At 39.7% G+C, this 17122-nt stretch overlaps 1 protein-coding gene across 1 annotated transcript in view; it reads left to right on the top strand.

Annotated features, from left to right (window-relative positions):
- The first annotated feature begins 5805 nt into the window (after window positions 1-5805).
- Window positions 5806-17122, top strand: part of CA1 (carbonic anhydrase 1) — a 32788-nt gene continuing 21471 nt past the window's right edge. Inside the window, exon 1 of the mRNA XM_057302953.2 lies at window positions 5806-5928. Coding sequence (XP_057158936.1) covers window positions 5806-5928 — 123 coding nt within the window. The remainder of the gene's footprint in view (window positions 5929-17122) is intronic.

Below are 17122 nucleotides of genomic sequence, written 5' to 3'. Positions count from 1 at the left end.
TTTTGGGAGGCCAAGGTGGGCAGATCGCTTGAGCCCAGGAGCTCAAGACCAGCCTGGGCAACATGGTGAGACCCTGTCTCTATTTAAAAAAAAAAAAAGAAAAGAAAAAAGAAAAGAAAGTAAAGGAAAGAAAAGAAATTTGGGGACAACATATAGTCCTGCTTTACAAAATAAACAGTATAAAGGAAACTATTGAAATAAAAATCTGGAAAAGTAGATCTGAGGCCCTTGCCTGCTAGGTGGTGGTGTTTGCCTTTTATGCAAAGCAATGGGAAGCTGTTGAAAATTCCCTGACCATGAATGAGCTGACTGGAACAGAGCTTCAGGGCTATCATTCTTGCAGTAGGTCTTTAGCTGGATATGAGGGAGCAAAGGCTTAGGCAATGAGGTCAGTTAGGATGTGATTTGATGTCAGCAGGTAAGAGGCAATGGTGATGAAAGCAGAAGGAAGGAAAGAACACCAGAGGGGTTGTGAAGATAGAATTGGCAGCATTTACCACAAGAGCCTAAGAAAAGGGAAGGAGACACAGGTAACTCCAAGCCGGTGGGCCTGGACCCTTACCTTTGATAAGGATGGCAACAGTAACCAACACACTGGAGGCAGGAAGGGAACAATCACCAATTCATTTGGAGGCAGGAAGAGCTCAGAGTGTGGGCAAGTCACTCAGGTGGTGCTCACTTTAGCAGAAAGGCTGTGTAGATGAGTGTTTAGTTAAAGAACTGACATTTTCACAGATATGCCTTGAAAGTATGTAAATCTGTATTTCTTAAATGGTTAGCAAGCGGAGCCCTCAACAGCATTTATCACCTGCATGAACAGAATTATTTATTGTGCTGTGCTCCTGTGAATGGTATTCCAGGAATTGGAAAGATGCGGGCAAAGTTTTGTTTTAAAATTAACTCTTAAAGAACTGAAATTTCTCTCATTAGTAGTAAAAGCAACAAGAGGTTGCCAAAAGCAAAAGTGTTGAGAAAGAAACATGTTCCCTTTACTTTTTCTTTAAATTATAAGTGAATGGGCATGACACAAAACAGCGACCACGTAGACTTAACAGCCCTTATAAAATAAAACTCACATCACCCTGACTTGCTTTCGTGCTATTGTGCCACAAGGGAATTGAAGGTAAGCAGTTCACACAGATGACTATATTGATAATCATTCTGCCAAACTACACATCTTTAGTGTTTTTAATTGCTTCTTCTCAGGTATCTATTGCTAATATCAGCATTGATATTTTCATCAAAATAATATAAGTTATCTGCCTAAAAATTTCAATAGAATCAATAGAATCAATGGATGACTCTTTTCTGCTACATCAACTACAGCCAATTGAATGATATCCATCAATATCCAGAGAATGATACGCTTTAGTAATGAAACTATTCGTACATTGTATTATTTCAACCATCACTAACTCCCCTTGCTCTTCCCCTACGCACCACAATTATACTCCCAATTTTGCTTTTTAGAAAGCAAAATCCCTGAATCTTTTTCAGCTCTCAGTGAAGCTAATTTCCTTGAATCCCATCCCCTCAAAATACGCCATTTCAATTACACCCAGGGCCAAAAATCATCTTTTATTTCCAGTTTGGCCTGTTTCCTCCTCAATACCCCAGCCACCACCACCTTCAAACGCCACCATCACTAAATGAGTCCTTGAGAAGTTTTCCCTTGCTTCCTACCAGTAGTAGGCTAAATAATTGGCCCCAACAATGTCCATATCTTAATCCCCAGAATCTTTGAAAATGTCTTACACAACACAAGGGACTTCACAGATGTGATTAAATGAAGGATCCTGAGATGGGAGATTATTCTGATTCATCCAGATGGGCCTGATATAATCACAAAGATTCTTATAAGAAGGAGGAAGAAAAGAGGAGGGAGAGAAGATTTTATACTGCTCGCTTTGAGGATGGAGAAGGGATCATAAGCCAAGGAATGTAGGAGGCATATAGAAACTGGAAAAGACAACAAAACAAATTCTTCCCAGAGACTGAGAAGGAATGCAACCCTGCCAACCCCTTGATTTTAGCCCCAAAAACGTATTTTGGATTTGTGACTGCCAGAAGTGTCAGGAGAATAAATTTGTATTGTAAGAGGCTAAACTTTTGATGATTTGTTTCAGCAGCAGTAGAAAACTACTATATTACCTCTCTGTATGGTCTGCCATAAACTCAATACCATAAAGATGTGGATTGCCTGCCCAGAGAAGGTAACTTGCATGATCAATGGGTACCTTCAGATGATAGTAGCTGGTGAATTGGTGCTAATAGTGCTGGTCCAGTGAAGAAAGGATGAGGTGCAATCCACATGGAGTTTCCACATAGTAAGCCCCACTGAGTGTTAGACATCAAGCTCAATACTTCATGTCTGTTATTTTATTTTATTTTATTTTTTGACAGAGTCTTGCTCTGTCACTTAGAGGGCATCTCACATTGCACCCAGGGAATGCAGTGGTGTGATGGCTCACTGCAACCTCCACCCCCTGGGTTCAACTGATTCTCCTGTCTCGGCCTCCCAAGTAGGTGGGATTACAGGTGGCTGCCACCATGCCCAGCTAACTTGTGTATTTTTAGTAGACAGAGGGTTTCGACATGTTGTCCAGGCTGGTCTCAAACTTCTGGCATCAAGCAATCATCCCGCTTCGGCTTCCCAAAGTGCTGAGATTACAGGTGTGAGCCATGGTGCCTGGCCACATCTGATATCTCTTTAACATTTTCTTCTTTATTATCTTTTTAAACGTATTTGACACATACAGTGCTTACCTTCTTGGGTATCTGGTGGTCTTCATGAACTCATTATTTGATGATTTGGAGGAGTCCTAAATCCCTAAACTGGACAATCTTTCCTTAAAGAGATCAATAGCCAGTGGTCATCAGCAACCATGAACCAGTTCAGCTCCCTTGAGAGTGTCTGAGCAGAAGAGTCACAGATTCAGATTTCCCCTCCCAGTGGCCTGAGCCTCAGAGTTATTACTGGCATCCACTCTCAGGATGGGACAACATGTGCCTCTAAGGTCCAGTTCTCAGTTTTGGGGAGTTTTGCTTTGTGTTTAGAGGGAAAAGGTGCATTTCCTGAAGGGATCAGTTACTTCTTGCAGAACCCACATTCCCTACAGGAGCGTGGTCTCCCCAGGGCCTGGTGGTTCTGCAAGAGAGAAATGGTGATGGCAGATGGTGGTGCAAAAGTAGATGATTTAAATTATGTTTAGGAGGAAGAAGCTATTAAACTTGCTGCTGATTTGATAAATAGATTTTGTGAAAGGAAATATTCAAAGAGGACTCCTAGATTTCTTCCTTAAGAAATAGGGATGGTGTAATGCCATTTACAGTTACCGGAGATGAGAAACAAGAGTTATGCTTGTATCATTTTTAATTGTTTATTTATATATATATTTATTTATTTATTTAGAGACAGGGGGTGTCGCCCAGGCTGGAGTGCAGTGCTGCAAACACGGCTTACTGCAGCTTTGACCTCCCAGGCTCAAGCAATCCTTCTGCCTCGGTCCCCCAAGTAGCTGTGACTACAGGCACATGCCACCACACCTGGCTAATTTTTGTGTTTTTTAGTAGAGATGGGGTTTTGCCATGTTGCCCGGGCTGGTCTGGAATTCCTGAGCTCGAGTGATACTCCTGCCTTGACCTCCCAAAGTGCTGGGATTATGGGCCTGAGCCACTACACCCAGCCAACGCTTGTATTGTTTTCTAAAAAGGCTTTACTGTTGAGTGCCCAGGCCATTTAAAAAATTTTTTACCTTTTAGATTGACAGGGAAAGGTCAGCAGTGTCTTTAATTTTACATTTAGGCCTACTTTCAGGGAAAATTGGTATTTCATCTTCTTATAATCTGGCTGGCTTGATTTTTCTATTTAAGGTATGAAAAATTACTAGATATTTCAAGCAAGTTAGGGTTAGAGGAGGTAAAAGGCTACAAAATCTCATATTTTATCTTTCTAGAAGGATTTATGGAAGAAGGGCTATGGAATTTGTTCCCAAAGACTGGCTAACAAAGATTCAATGGGACTTGAACCGTTCTTTCTATATGTTCATAGCTTGCTTTTTCAGTGTCTGCTTTTTAACCAAATGCTACAACCAGAAAACGTAATTTGTCTAGAACATCAGCACATGTTTTCCATGGTTTTAGTCTCCTTATTGGTAAGGAATTTAGTCTCCTTATTGGTAAATCATACACAATACCAGTAAGTGGGTTTTAAGCCCTGGGACTCAGGTTTCAGGGTATCTGGATGTCCCAGGGTATATCAAAGAGGCCAGTGCACAGAGATAAGATACATGCCCACATTTTTAGGGGCATTAGTGGAATAAGCCTTTGTTATAATACCTACCAAGTTATCAACAATATGTGAAAGACTGTTGTGAGCAGCTTCTTCTGTGCTCTTGCACAAACAAAGATAAACAGAAAATAACCGTTTATGAAATTGGTCTTTTGTTTCTCCAGCTGCCCTGTCCTGTCTCACGTCATTTCCATGCAGGGCTTCCTTTTCATTCGAGGTTCAGTGTCTCTTCTTCCAAACCCTCTCCACCAATTAATACAAGAAGGGTCCTGATATCATCATTTACAAGTGGTTGAATCTTATTTTTCATTCGTTAGCAATTCCACGTCTTTCTATTTTTAAGAGTTACTTGAATTTCCCTAGGACTCATCCACTGAATGAAGTCACTGACTCATAGATCTGGCCTGCAGGAATAGATTCTCCCCATACTCCACTCCAATCAAAACCCACCATGTTAATTCTTGGATGTTTCATGTGCTCAGAAACAAGTCTGCTCATGTTCTTCCATCTGGCCTTCCAGTTACGGCCTTTCTTGCCTCAAAAGCTATTTTTAAAAGGCACTTCCTCTCTACCTTGGCTTCTGAAAACCATTAAGAGAATATGGCTTTGCTGAGTAGGGTACAGTGAGTAGGGTACAGTAATAAGTCTTCCCTTCCTTCAAACCTGTTAATTTCCATTGTGTTTAACATACAGTAACTTGACTTGTGTAAGGTTCTGAATGATTGTTTTCCTTTCTAAACCATCTCACACTACCTTTGCCTGCTCACTATGCCTCGGCTCTGTTTCAGGTTTTTTGCACATAGAAGACCACCCAAAAACTCAGTGGCTTAGAGTGACAACTTTTTTTTCTTCTCACTGTTATGGGGTTGATGGGTGGATATTTCTGTTGGTTTTACGTGGACTTACTCACTGAGTGAATTTCAGCTGGGTGGCTGAATTTCAGCTGGGACAGCTGGAATGCCAGCACCTTGCTCTCCAAGCGGTATTTCCTCTTGAAGGAGACCAGACCAGGCAGGACTTTCTCACATGGCTCATCTGTGTTCTAAACAAGCACTTATCAAGCCTTCGCTCGTGTTGTTCACTGATGTCCCATTGGCCAAATAAGTCATGTGGCCATGCCCTGAGTCAGTAAGGGAGGAGACTACATAAGGGTATGGATACCAGAAGGCAGGATTCATTGGAGGCCATTAGCATCAACAAGACCCAAATGCCTTGTTTTATTTCCTAGAATGCATCGGGCTCTTTTTTGCTTTAAGGTCTTTGCATAGTCTTCCTTTTAATCATTCAACAAATATTTAGGCACCCTCAGACACTGGACAAAATGCTCAGAGATCTCAAGTATCTTTCCTTCTAAAGAGGGGAAGCATATAATAAATACATGCAAAACTAGAAAAGATAATTTCAGACGGTTATAAAAGCTCCGAAAAAATAAACTGGGATAATGGGTAGAAAGTGATTGGCGAAAGTGGAGAGTGAAATGAAGTTTAGCGAGGTCAAGAAGGCCTTCTGAGGGGATGGCACTCCATCTAAAAGCTGGTGATGAGAAAGCACAGCAGCGAGGTGTCACAGAGGAGGAGTGTTCTAGCCATACCTCAACCTTGGTCATGGCTGTCCTGTCTCCTCTTGCCTTCCTCCTTGTAAGTAGCCCATTCCTGCCCTTACCACTGCCCACCTAGTTTATCCCTTTAGAAAATTCACCACAATTTTGGGTGATTTGCTGTTGATCCTTGTTTAAGTCCCTCATAAACTATAATGCTAATGAAGATAGAGTTGTTTCTGTATGTTTCTTGGATATTTTCATAGATCTATGCTTAGTTGACATTCAAAAACAATTGCTAAATGAATAAATAAATGAATTCACATAGTCACTCGTGCAGGTTGAAAGCATGACCACAGATGCTCAGAGTGAGACAAGTTCCTATGTCCAATTCCTCATGGGCCCAGACTACATTTGCCTGTCTCTCAGTTGGGACCAACCCACTGTGCAAGTTCTTTCTACCCTCCTGGGGGTTTCATTTCAGGGGTTCTTTGGACTCTTTGGAACTTCCCTGACTCTGAGCTGAGAACAGTTGCTATCCCGTCCAGCCTAATAGGTTTCAATAAATGTTAAGTCCCAGAGACAAAGCTTTGGGGCCTTGCCCCTTTTCCCTTTAGGAAGTCTGCTGGAATTCATATACAAAATTTCTACCCCTTTTCCCTGCTACCTTCAAATTTGAAATAATAAAAAAAGAGATTTTATTCTATTTCATTAGATACCACCTCTCATGAACAATGATAGCAGCTATCAATCATACTGTAAATACCAGGTAACTAGACACCTGGCCTATATTATCATTAACCCTCGCCACAATCCTGCAAGGTAGGATTCTTTTCCCCATTTTCAGATAAGGAAACAGAGGCTTATAGAGGTGAAATAATTTCCACAATAAATCCGAGGATTAAAAGGTAGATCAGGTGTTCAGGCCTACTTGAGTCTGGATCTCATGATCTTCCTACCAGACACGTTGCCTTTGTGTTGACCCGCTCCACATTGGGGATAAAAATACAGCTCCACTGTCTCTTATCTCCAGCTCTGAAATCCAAAAATTTCTGAAAACCAAAACTGTTCCTGAAAACACATGACCTGATGTGACCTGAACTCATCTGTGGGCCTAACCTGACCTGACACGAAGCTATTTATAGTCTTTATTTATTCCATGTACTATGACTATTCATACATTTGCTCCAAAAATAGTAATGTGTTCAATTACAAGGTACTCCCCCAGACCCTGATAAGGCCATTCATATATAATATTTGTGTTGTATTGCTTTCCAAAAATCTGAGAAATTCTGAATTCTGAAACACATGTGGCCCCAGGGTTTTCAGGTGTGCAACTGGGATTCTGTAATAATAAATTATGTTTGTCAATGGTTTTAGAGCTCACAAAGTTTTTAAGGGTTGAGGAAATTTTATTTTGTTTTCCTCTAGTACACAAAGAATAATTTAGGAGATATATCTGCACCTTATTTTCTTACTCTTCCATAAAGCAGCTTTATTTCTGATTTCAGGCTATTAATCATACTTGATCCCAACAGAAGTCTCGAGTTATCTCTTCTTGCAGAAAGACATTTAGTTTTAAGATTAAGTAAAATGAAAAAAAAGGAAAGCACTTTTCAGAAGCATTGGTATTCACTTCAGTTAAACTAACTTTAAATTTTTAATTTCCTAAAATAATGGCTTAGAATAGCACTAAAGTGAATATACTAAATGGATCCAACCATTAAAACGTATTCTAAAATTAGTGAATAAATATTTTTAAATGTAAGAAAATAATTATAATAAGAGTACCTTGCATTTATCAATTTGCAATTTATAAAACATTTTCACCTACCTGATCTCCTATATAATAATAATTATTATTATCATTATAGGAAAGTTGCCATTCACTGAGTGCTATCTTTTCATGAGACACTTTATATATACTATTTACTCATCCTCACAACTGTGTAAGGTTGTTATTGTTATTTCTGCCTCACAAACAAAAAAATTGAAGCTCAATGAGGCTGATATATTTGCTTCCAATTGCGCAAATAGAAGGTTAGAGTGAGTACATGAGAAAAGCTGTGTGTAGAAGGCATTTTCTTTTTGGTATTTTATTCTTACCAACATATGACAACATTCAATGTGTTTTTAATCTCAAGGTTCCTGATTGTCATAGAAAAAACTCTTGGGCTGGAGGCACAAAAAGTAGGATCAAATATCAACACTGCCACCCTGACATGGGACTTCTGGCAAGTGACAAAATATTTCAACTTCAATCTCCTCATTTGTGAAATGAAGGACATTATATTCAGTCCACACGTTGTCATGGGAATTATGTCAAATACTAGAAGGATTAAATGCTAGTAAAGGAAGCCAAGAAAGTCATGGCAGGCTGAGGTTCTTGATCTTTCAATAAGAAGAAAAAAAAAACTAGACCTGCCATTTACCACTGATCAAAATGGCTTGGTTCACACAATAAGTTTAGCTTCAAGTTACATTAAAACAAAATAAATAAAATGCACTTAATCACTTTTTTAAAATAAAAAATATATACTTTTAAAAGTAAAAATTTAAATCTGGGCCAGGCACGGTGGCTCATGCCTATAATGCCCCTACTTTGAGAGGCCAAGACAAGAGGATCCCTGGAGCCCAGGAGTTCAAGACCAGCCTGAGCAACATAGCAAGACTCTGTCTCTACTAAAAGTAAAAAAAAAGGAACTAGACATAGTGGTGTGCACCTGTAGTCCCAGCTGCTTGGGAGGCTGAGGTGGGAGGATCGCTAGAGCCCAGGACCTGGATGCTGCAGTGATCTGCACCCAGCCTGGGTGACAGAGAAAGATGCTGTCTTTTAAAAATTTGTTTTTAATTTTTAAATAAAAAATAAGTGCATAGGTACATTTGGTTGCTTTCTCACTAAGCTTTAAAGTTTCTTTCTTTGTATATTCACCTTCATACTTCAGTTACAGAAAAACAATTTTGGGGTGATGTTTCTCAGTGTTCGTGTGTACCAGTTCTTCCTTTGCAGCTACAGTTTTTCTCGCACAGCAGTCAGTGATCTCAGTGCCCTGATTGGCTGCATTTCTCTCAACCTCTGGTTCAAGCAGTCACTTGACCCTGAACTCAACTAGTGGTCAGTATCAGGCCATGAAACAGGGTGAGATAAGAGGGTACTGGAGTAGAAGCTGGGCTGAGCTGGCAGGAAGGGGATGGGCAGAGCAGGGACATGCATCCTGACACAGGCAGCAGTCATTGGCTGTTATATAAGACCAACCACAGGTCAAAGGCAACGTCACAGTCTAGATTGGAAGACTGGGGCTAAGGTCCAGAAAGCTGAGTTGCTCCAGATGGCACAGGACAGAATGGAAAGCAGGCATACAGGTATAGGTTGGACATTCAAGCTAACCTAAATCTAGCTTCCAGAAAAGACAGGTTCATACATGTCTATTCCAGGATGTAACTAAGGTATGCTCCCTTGGTTTTAAGACTGTGCTCACAAACTTGTTTTCTCTCTTTATATCAAACACAAAAGTTGTCCTGGAGAGCTATTTATAAAGACAATGAGACTCCTCCTGCCTCGCCACCACCACACACACCCTTTAGTCAGAAGCTGGTTCGCCGCCTTGAAAGATCTCTCTTCTCTGTTGTCTCAGTGACTTCCACTGGTGACTCCACCTTGAATCTGCTATCAATCATGTAAAAGTCGTCCTTGTTCTATGAGCTATTTGCTTTCCTTTACTTTGTATATGTGTGAGGAAACAGATATTTTTTAAAGAACTCTAAAAACAGATCATCCCAACAAGATTTTGTCTTAGCACTTTTTCTGGAAGGAAGAATGGACTTCTCTGCTAAAAGGTGGTACTCTGGGGTGTATCTAAGAGATTAATTTCCTTCCATTCAACTTTCCCTTTAAAGAAAGCTGTCACCTTTGCCTCTCTCTAGATATGTTTTTCCTTATGTTAAAAAAAAAAGAAAAAAAAGAAAGAAAAATGGGCCAGGCACAGTAGCTCACACCTATAATCCCAGCACTGTGGGAGGCCAAGGTGGGTGGATCACTTGAGGTCAGGAGTTTGAGACCAGCCTGGCCAACATGGTGAAATCCCATCCCTACTAAAAATACAAAAAAAAAAAAAAAAAAAAATTAGCTGGGTGTGGTGGCACGGGCCTGTAATCCCAGCTACTCGGGAGGCTGAGCTGGGAGGATCTCTTGAACCCAGGAGGCAGAGGTTGCAGTGAGCCGAGATCCACGTCACTGCACTCCAGCATGGGTGACAGTGAGACTCTGTCTCAAAAAAAGAAAAGAAAAAAAAAAGTATGTATTACCTTTCCCTCCCTGTCAGGATAGTTATTAGAATCTAAGCAGTGAGAAGTCATTGAGAAGAACAAAAATCTATGTATTTATTTACAAGGTATTCATATTACTAGACCCCTTTTCCTGTATCCAGTAACAGTCCTCTCCATATACAAGGAAATGTACCATTCATTTCAACTTTGTTTGTAACAATGAGAAATAACCTAAATGCCCATTGATTGAGGAATGGCTAAATAAACAATGGCAATCCATAAAAAAGAACATTGCAAAGCCAAAAAAAAATACTCTTTGTATAATGGCCAAATTCCAAGATAATGAATTAAGGAAAAAAAGTAAAACAAAACATGTAAAACAAAAAGAAAAAAATTACTCTTTGTATAGTAATAGGGCCAAATTCTAATGTATTAAGGGGAAAAAGTAAGGGACAAAAAAAGCGTATACAGTATGTATTATTTGTATTTTTTTCGAAAGAGCAAAATAATACGTGCAGTTATACCCACGTATATGCATCAAATATCTCTTTAAATATATGAAATAAATTGATAACTTTGGTTTTCTCTGGGACAGAAAATGGGAGAAGATTGTTTTTTACTTTGTACCCTTTTATACCTTTGAATTTGAAACCACATGAACACAGTACCCGTCCAACAAAATTAAATTAAGATCATAAATAAAAATATCCCTGGGTGATTTTTCACAATGTGTGAGAAACTCAAGATGCAAACACTACCCAAGTGAGCTGAGTTGCAAGTCTATAGCGTCATGTTAGTTATTAGTGTGGCACAAGATTAACGGCTCATGTTCTTCTTGCTTTCACTTTTCTCCCGCTTAAGCCAGATATTTCTCCTCAAATTTTTGACCACTGGAGAGCACACAGTGCCCTTTGGTTCTGGCTCAAAGCAGCCTGTACTCTCCCCTCTGGGACTTGGGTCCTTCAGCAATATTCTTTCCAGGCCTAAACTCTCAGCCTCTGGTCTAAGCAGTCACTTGAGCCTGCACTCAACTAGTGGTCAGCATCAGATCATGGAATAGGATGGTGTAAGAGGTCCTGGATTAGAAGCTAGGCTGAGTTTGTGACCAGTCTGTCCAACTTGGCAAAACCCCATCTCTATTAAAAATACAAAAATTAGCCAAGCATGGTGGCACATGTCTGTAGTCCCAGCTACTTGCAGGCTGAGGCACGAGAATCACTTGAATCTGGGAGGCAGAGGTTGCAGTGAGCTGAGATCACACCACTGCACTCCAGCCTGGGCAACAGAGTGAGACTATGTCTCAAAAAAAAAAAAAAAAAAAAAATGGAGCTGAGGGCTGAGCTGGCAGGAAGGGGCTGGGCAGAGCAGGGGCATGCATCCTGACATAGGCAGCAGTCAGTGGCTGTTATATAAGACCAACCACAGGTCAAAGGCAAGGTCACAGTCTAGATTAGAAAACTGGGGCTAAGGTCCAGAGAGCTGAGTTGCTCCAGATGGCACAGGACAGAATGGAAAGCAGGCATACCGGTATTGGTTGGACATTCAAGCTAACCTAAATCCAGCTTCCAGAAAAGACAGGTTCACACATGTCTATTCAGGATGTTACTAAGGTATGCCCCCTCAAATGGTTTTAAGCACTTTTCCTGCTGAGGAAGTAGAGAGAGGGAGCCAGGATTCTGCAAGTGCCACTTGTAACATGTAGCAGGGCCAAATGTGATTCTCTCCCCTCCCACACTCAGTGCTGTCTAGCCCAAATTTTACACCCTAAGAAGCCATGGATCATTGAGTTCAAAACATACTTTCTCCATCCACCCCTTGAGGTTAGGTTGAATGATTTGGATGCAGACCTGGTGTTTCAGGAGACAGGTTGGTGACATTAATGGTAATATGCAACTATGAGTTACAAAATCAACCCATAGCTAATTTCAACAACCAGAAGTTGTGGTGCCTGAGACAGTGCCCAACTGCCATGGTACCGTTTGTTTTGTTCCTTGTTCATATTATGATGAAGGGATTAAGTTGTGTTGGAATTAGCTTCATCTAGACACTGCAGTTCAAGTCTTTCGTCAGTAGCTGCATTTTAATCCTACTGGGTTTAATAACAGTACTAAAAATCTTTATGGTATGTCATTTAATCACCGACCTTTGCATTACTTCAACAGCAGCCTTACAAGTAACAAAGAATAAATCCTGTGCTTGCCTCTAGGTTTTCCACAGAGGTAGTGAAAAGAACTGGATTTTCAAGTTCACTTTGCAAGAGGCAAGTAGGAAGGAGACTGAAAGCTGCTCGTAAATCAGTAAATCAGTTGCTTTAGGCCGGACACCTGCCCTGTCAGTCTCAGCTGCATCCAAATGGAAAAATGGGTGATCTAGGATTACCCTCAGGCGATGCCAATGGCCAAGGCACTAAAAGGTCACATCTATTATTGCTGGCATTTCTTTCCCCACTGGGCTGTTTTTTGAGTGGATGTCATACTCATCTCATACAGAAGGCATGTCCATCATGCTAGAGCAGTGCTGTCAATATTAGATCTAATGAAATACACCCTATTTTTCTTTTCTGCAAACTTCATTATACCTAGCTGCCGCTAAAAGATGATTCCTTTTTTCCTTACTACTCCAACATTACATTTTAGGGACATGAATCCTTAAGCAAAGTTTCATTCGCCACCTCTGATTTTAAAGTTAAAATGAGTCTTTTAAAAACATTAACCAAAATAAATGGCACAGTGAGTGCCATACCCAGAAGTGGCTACATAAAGCCACTACATAAACAGTCAATGCTCCCTTGGAAGAAGTCACTGGCCTTTACTAATAATATCATGTTCATCAGCAAACAATTTGGCAAGTGTGTAGTATCAGAAGTTGGGGGAGGACTAGAAACACAATCTTAACACACAAAAATAAATGTAGATAAAAAAGTGTAGCAACAGCTGTTGCCAGCTGCAAGCAACCACGCAGCAAAATCCTGTCCAACTCTGCAGGGGACTGTATGAGGACTCTTGGAGCCTGAGACAGGAGTGACAAAAGATCGCATTGTAAGAACATCGAACGTGAACCCTGGCTAGCAAGCACCCCTAGGAATTACCAATAGGAGGAATTGAGAACATTGCCAAGAATTCATCTTCCCCAGATCGAATCACTGCATAAAATCAGCCCTATTTGTTCTAAGAAGTCCACATTCATAAGCTTCATTCTAACTGAGCTTGGTTCTTAGCCTATAAGGCCCATAAGAACTCCTTTGGACTCTGTGGATCTCCATTTTAAAAGCGTTATTGACACGAACCTGGGGAGGTGTTTTTCCTGGAGTTCTTTCTCACCAGACTAGTTCTGGCTGCCTCCTGGGTGATGATGGAAAACTGAGGCACTTGCCAACATGTCATCCCCTCATTTTGCAACCCTCAGGCAGTTGCACAAAGGTTATGTGGAACTTTACCAACTAGTTAAAGGCAGAGTCTGGGACAGTCTTAAAGGAATTAGGACTACTACAATGTCCAAGTGTTGCATATTAAGGAACTCCATCACAGGGCCAGATAAACTAGGTGCAAGGCGATGCAATTAAGAGCCTTTCATTCAACACCTCTTCACTCATAACCCTGGGGTTTTGAAATGCAGCGCCTTTCAAGTCACACTTGAAAACTGTTGCCTAAGCAGCCTCTCCAGAGTTTTCTGATTCCAGAAGCTAAAAGAGCCCTAAGAAACCACAGGAGAAGCTGCCCTGCACTCCTTCTGTGGGAGTCACTGAGGACAGAAGTTACGCGATATCAAACATCTTTAAGAGGCCTGAAAATTCTTCACTTACTTAGAGCTAAACCCATCTTAGAAATCTGCTTATTGTATATGTTTAGGTAATCTCATTTGCCTGGAGCAACTTGAAAAAAAATTTTTTAGAAAGTAAAACAGGAAATTCAGAATAAGACATGGCCTTGACCAGCTAAATTAATTGCCCAAGTAACCTTTTGCATAAAGGAAACAGGATCAGGAAGGACTTCCATTCAAACCTTGCTATTTTGCCTTTAGCTAAGAGGACAGGATTCTTTTCTAAAATTTTGCTGTGAAGACCCTAATAAATAATTTTGCTTTTTTCTCCTTCCTATCCTAGAAATAGAAGGGAGGAGGACCTATGTTGTTCCATCCTGTAGGCTGATCCTTTACACCTAGGACTGGAAGAAATAAGGTAGATTTTTGTGGAAACGTAGAATATGCATTCACCAGCTACACTGGAATCAGGAAGCATAAATCACAAGTAGCTTGGTCTCTCCACAGAAATGTGGAAATGGTAGGCCCTGAAAGAGCCTCAGTAAGGATGCATGTGATAGCTTCGTGGGCTGGGCAGGCTAGCTGTGGAGATGCAAAAACCACAGCATGCAGCATGCATTCTCTCCAAAGATAATGGTGGTCCATACCCCATCTCTAGCACCCATGGATAAAATCAAGCCAAAGTTATAGGGTCTGTTTTAGGGAAACTACAATGACTGTTGTGAGGTAATAGTTTCCCACACGACTAAACTCTTTTGTGATAATAAAGTAAAAAGTAATGAAAAAAAGTTATTGTTAGATTTTATAATTTATCATAGTGGGAAGAATTCTTGACCCAGAGTTTAAAGACTTGACATTCCACTTTTAACACTTTCATCTGACTTTGGACAAGTGGCTTAATTTTCTCATCTGTGAAAGCCTCTTTCTTCCTTTTGAAATGGAAATACTGATATTTGTTTTTCTCAGCCTCCGAACTTCTTAAAAGTTACAAATTAAGATCATGTGAGTAAAAAAAGTACAGGAGTAAAATGGTCTCATTCTATTGGGCTATTCTAAAAGAAACTATTTCTATTTCTTTCTTTAAAAGCACCTGTTGTGTCCTTAGTGTAGAGGCTAAAAATAAAAAGATTTTTTAAAAATCAGAAAGCACTTGTAATCATTCCATTTATTCCTTCCCCATTTATTAGAAAAACCCCGGGGTGAGGGGGTCAGATTATGTCCCTTGATTTCAAGGCTGATCAGCTAATGTACATCATCAAATCCTTGGAAGCTCAGACATAGCCTTGTGTCCTCCTTAACACCTGGCTGCATTAAAGTTTCAACCATAGCCCACACAGTTTTCTATTAGTAGTAGCACACTCAGTAAAAAATAAAAGCCATCTTTTACTGTGCATCCGCTATGTGTATTAATCGTTGCTCCTCATTTAGAAAATATTTTTAGGTATTTTATACTTATTAACCCAGTTTTATCATAAAGAAACAGCATTACTCAAAGTAATTGGGTTAGACAGATTAAAAAAATTTTACCGTTAATGCTAATTCTTAAAAATAACTGTGAAACAAAAGACAGTCTAGAGACTAAAGGAACGTTGTAGATACTACTTCATCCTCGTTATATGTCTTTGTTTACTCTTTTAAGATCAGTAAAGAGGACCTCTATAATGTACTTTTTCTGTGAAACCTGCCCTTGAGTAATGAGTCGTTCTGCAAATCATTAATTCAAATAGTGCTCTTGCCACTTTTCTTTGATAGATCTACTAAGACAAAGATCAGATAAGAGTAAATTAAAATGACAATCTCCTGCAGGCAACAATTGGTATTGCCAGTACTAGAAGGCATTTAGTTATTGTACCTGTCTTTACTTAATCATGGCTCTGACTTGAGCATTTGATTTAAAAACTACTGCAGAGCAAGTCACCACCCTGTATTTAGCATACTGACTTAATAATTAAAAGGGTATCACAAAAAAAGAATGAAAAAAAAATTTATTCACTGGAGTTAGGTACTAGTAAAAGCATTAAAAATTCAAGAAATCTTATGGGGGAAATCTAATTTAGAAAAACAGTGAGTAGTTTTTGAAGTGGCTGTTGAAGTGAATATTAACTCAGTATTCTTCCTAAAGGAGAAAGCATGTCAAGAAAATAGCATTTAGGATTTTTTAAAATGTTTGTAAAAGTCTACAAATATGTTTTTAATATATTACCTGGAAATGTTTGTTAAAAACATAGATTCCCAGGTCTTGCATGCAGAGATTTTGATTCAGTAGTGTTATAATTATACATCACTTCAGTATAAATAACTTTTGTTCATATAATCCAATGCCTAATAGGAATGCTTGATAGTGTCCTAATCAGGACCTGCCCTCTTCAGAGGTGGCTACTTAGCTATTTGTAGTGAAATCAACACTTAAAGTTTTGTTATTTACTCTAAAAGATGTCAGAAAGAATTTTGTACAATTAGTGGTATCAAGAGTAGTAACTGAGAAGGAAAAATTGTCTGGACCCAGAAAATGTCTTGTATGAACAAGACACAGGAGTGGAGAAGCCCAGCACTCAAATGTCATTGATGGAGTATGTGAGGTCTAAGCCCCACTGAACTCAGCTGCCTGACCCAAAAGAGGTCTTGATGTCATTGATGTCTGTTTGGAGTGAACTTTTCATGCAAGGTGCTGGTTGGTGAGCCTCACTTGCGGCCAGCCTGCCTGAAATTACAGGCAAGGCATATGACTATTTTCTGGCTGTTTGTTTATAACACATGTACACTTGGGAAATTTGACTGTTGAAGACTTGCTTTCACTGAAATACACCTCTTGGTAATTAGATTGTGAGGCTGGAGTCATCTAACTCCCAGATACCTCTAACAAAGCTACCAATACTTACTGAAAGAGCTTATTTGTTGATCATCTAAACTGGCCAAGACCATTCACAAAAATAAAGGATTGGTTGAGACACACACATTGTATTTTAATATCACTTCAGGTGACGCTGAAGCAGGTGATTTACAAACCATACATTGGGAACCACTGGATTAAGAAAAGACATGTCATTACAAATGTATTTTAGAAATCTAATCTTTGATAAAAGGATTTAAGAGCTAAAAAAGCTGATTTCAGGAGTAAGAAGACATGCTTTTTTAACCTTAAAATGATTTTAGGTAGCTAGAACCCCCAAACAGATGAATGAAGGATGTTACTACAAGGTAATTAATAGAACTGACCTTCACCTCCCTTAATATTTACACTTGAGAACTTATCTCTTTTCATATTTACA

This window comes from Pan paniscus, chromosome 7 (genome assembly GCF_029289425.2).
Source record: "Pan paniscus chromosome 7, NHGRI_mPanPan1-v2.0_pri, whole genome shotgun sequence".
Lineage (NCBI taxonomy): Eukaryota > Metazoa > Chordata > Mammalia > Primates > Hominidae > Pan > Pan paniscus.
This window is presented reverse-complemented; position numbering and strand designations above follow the sequence as displayed.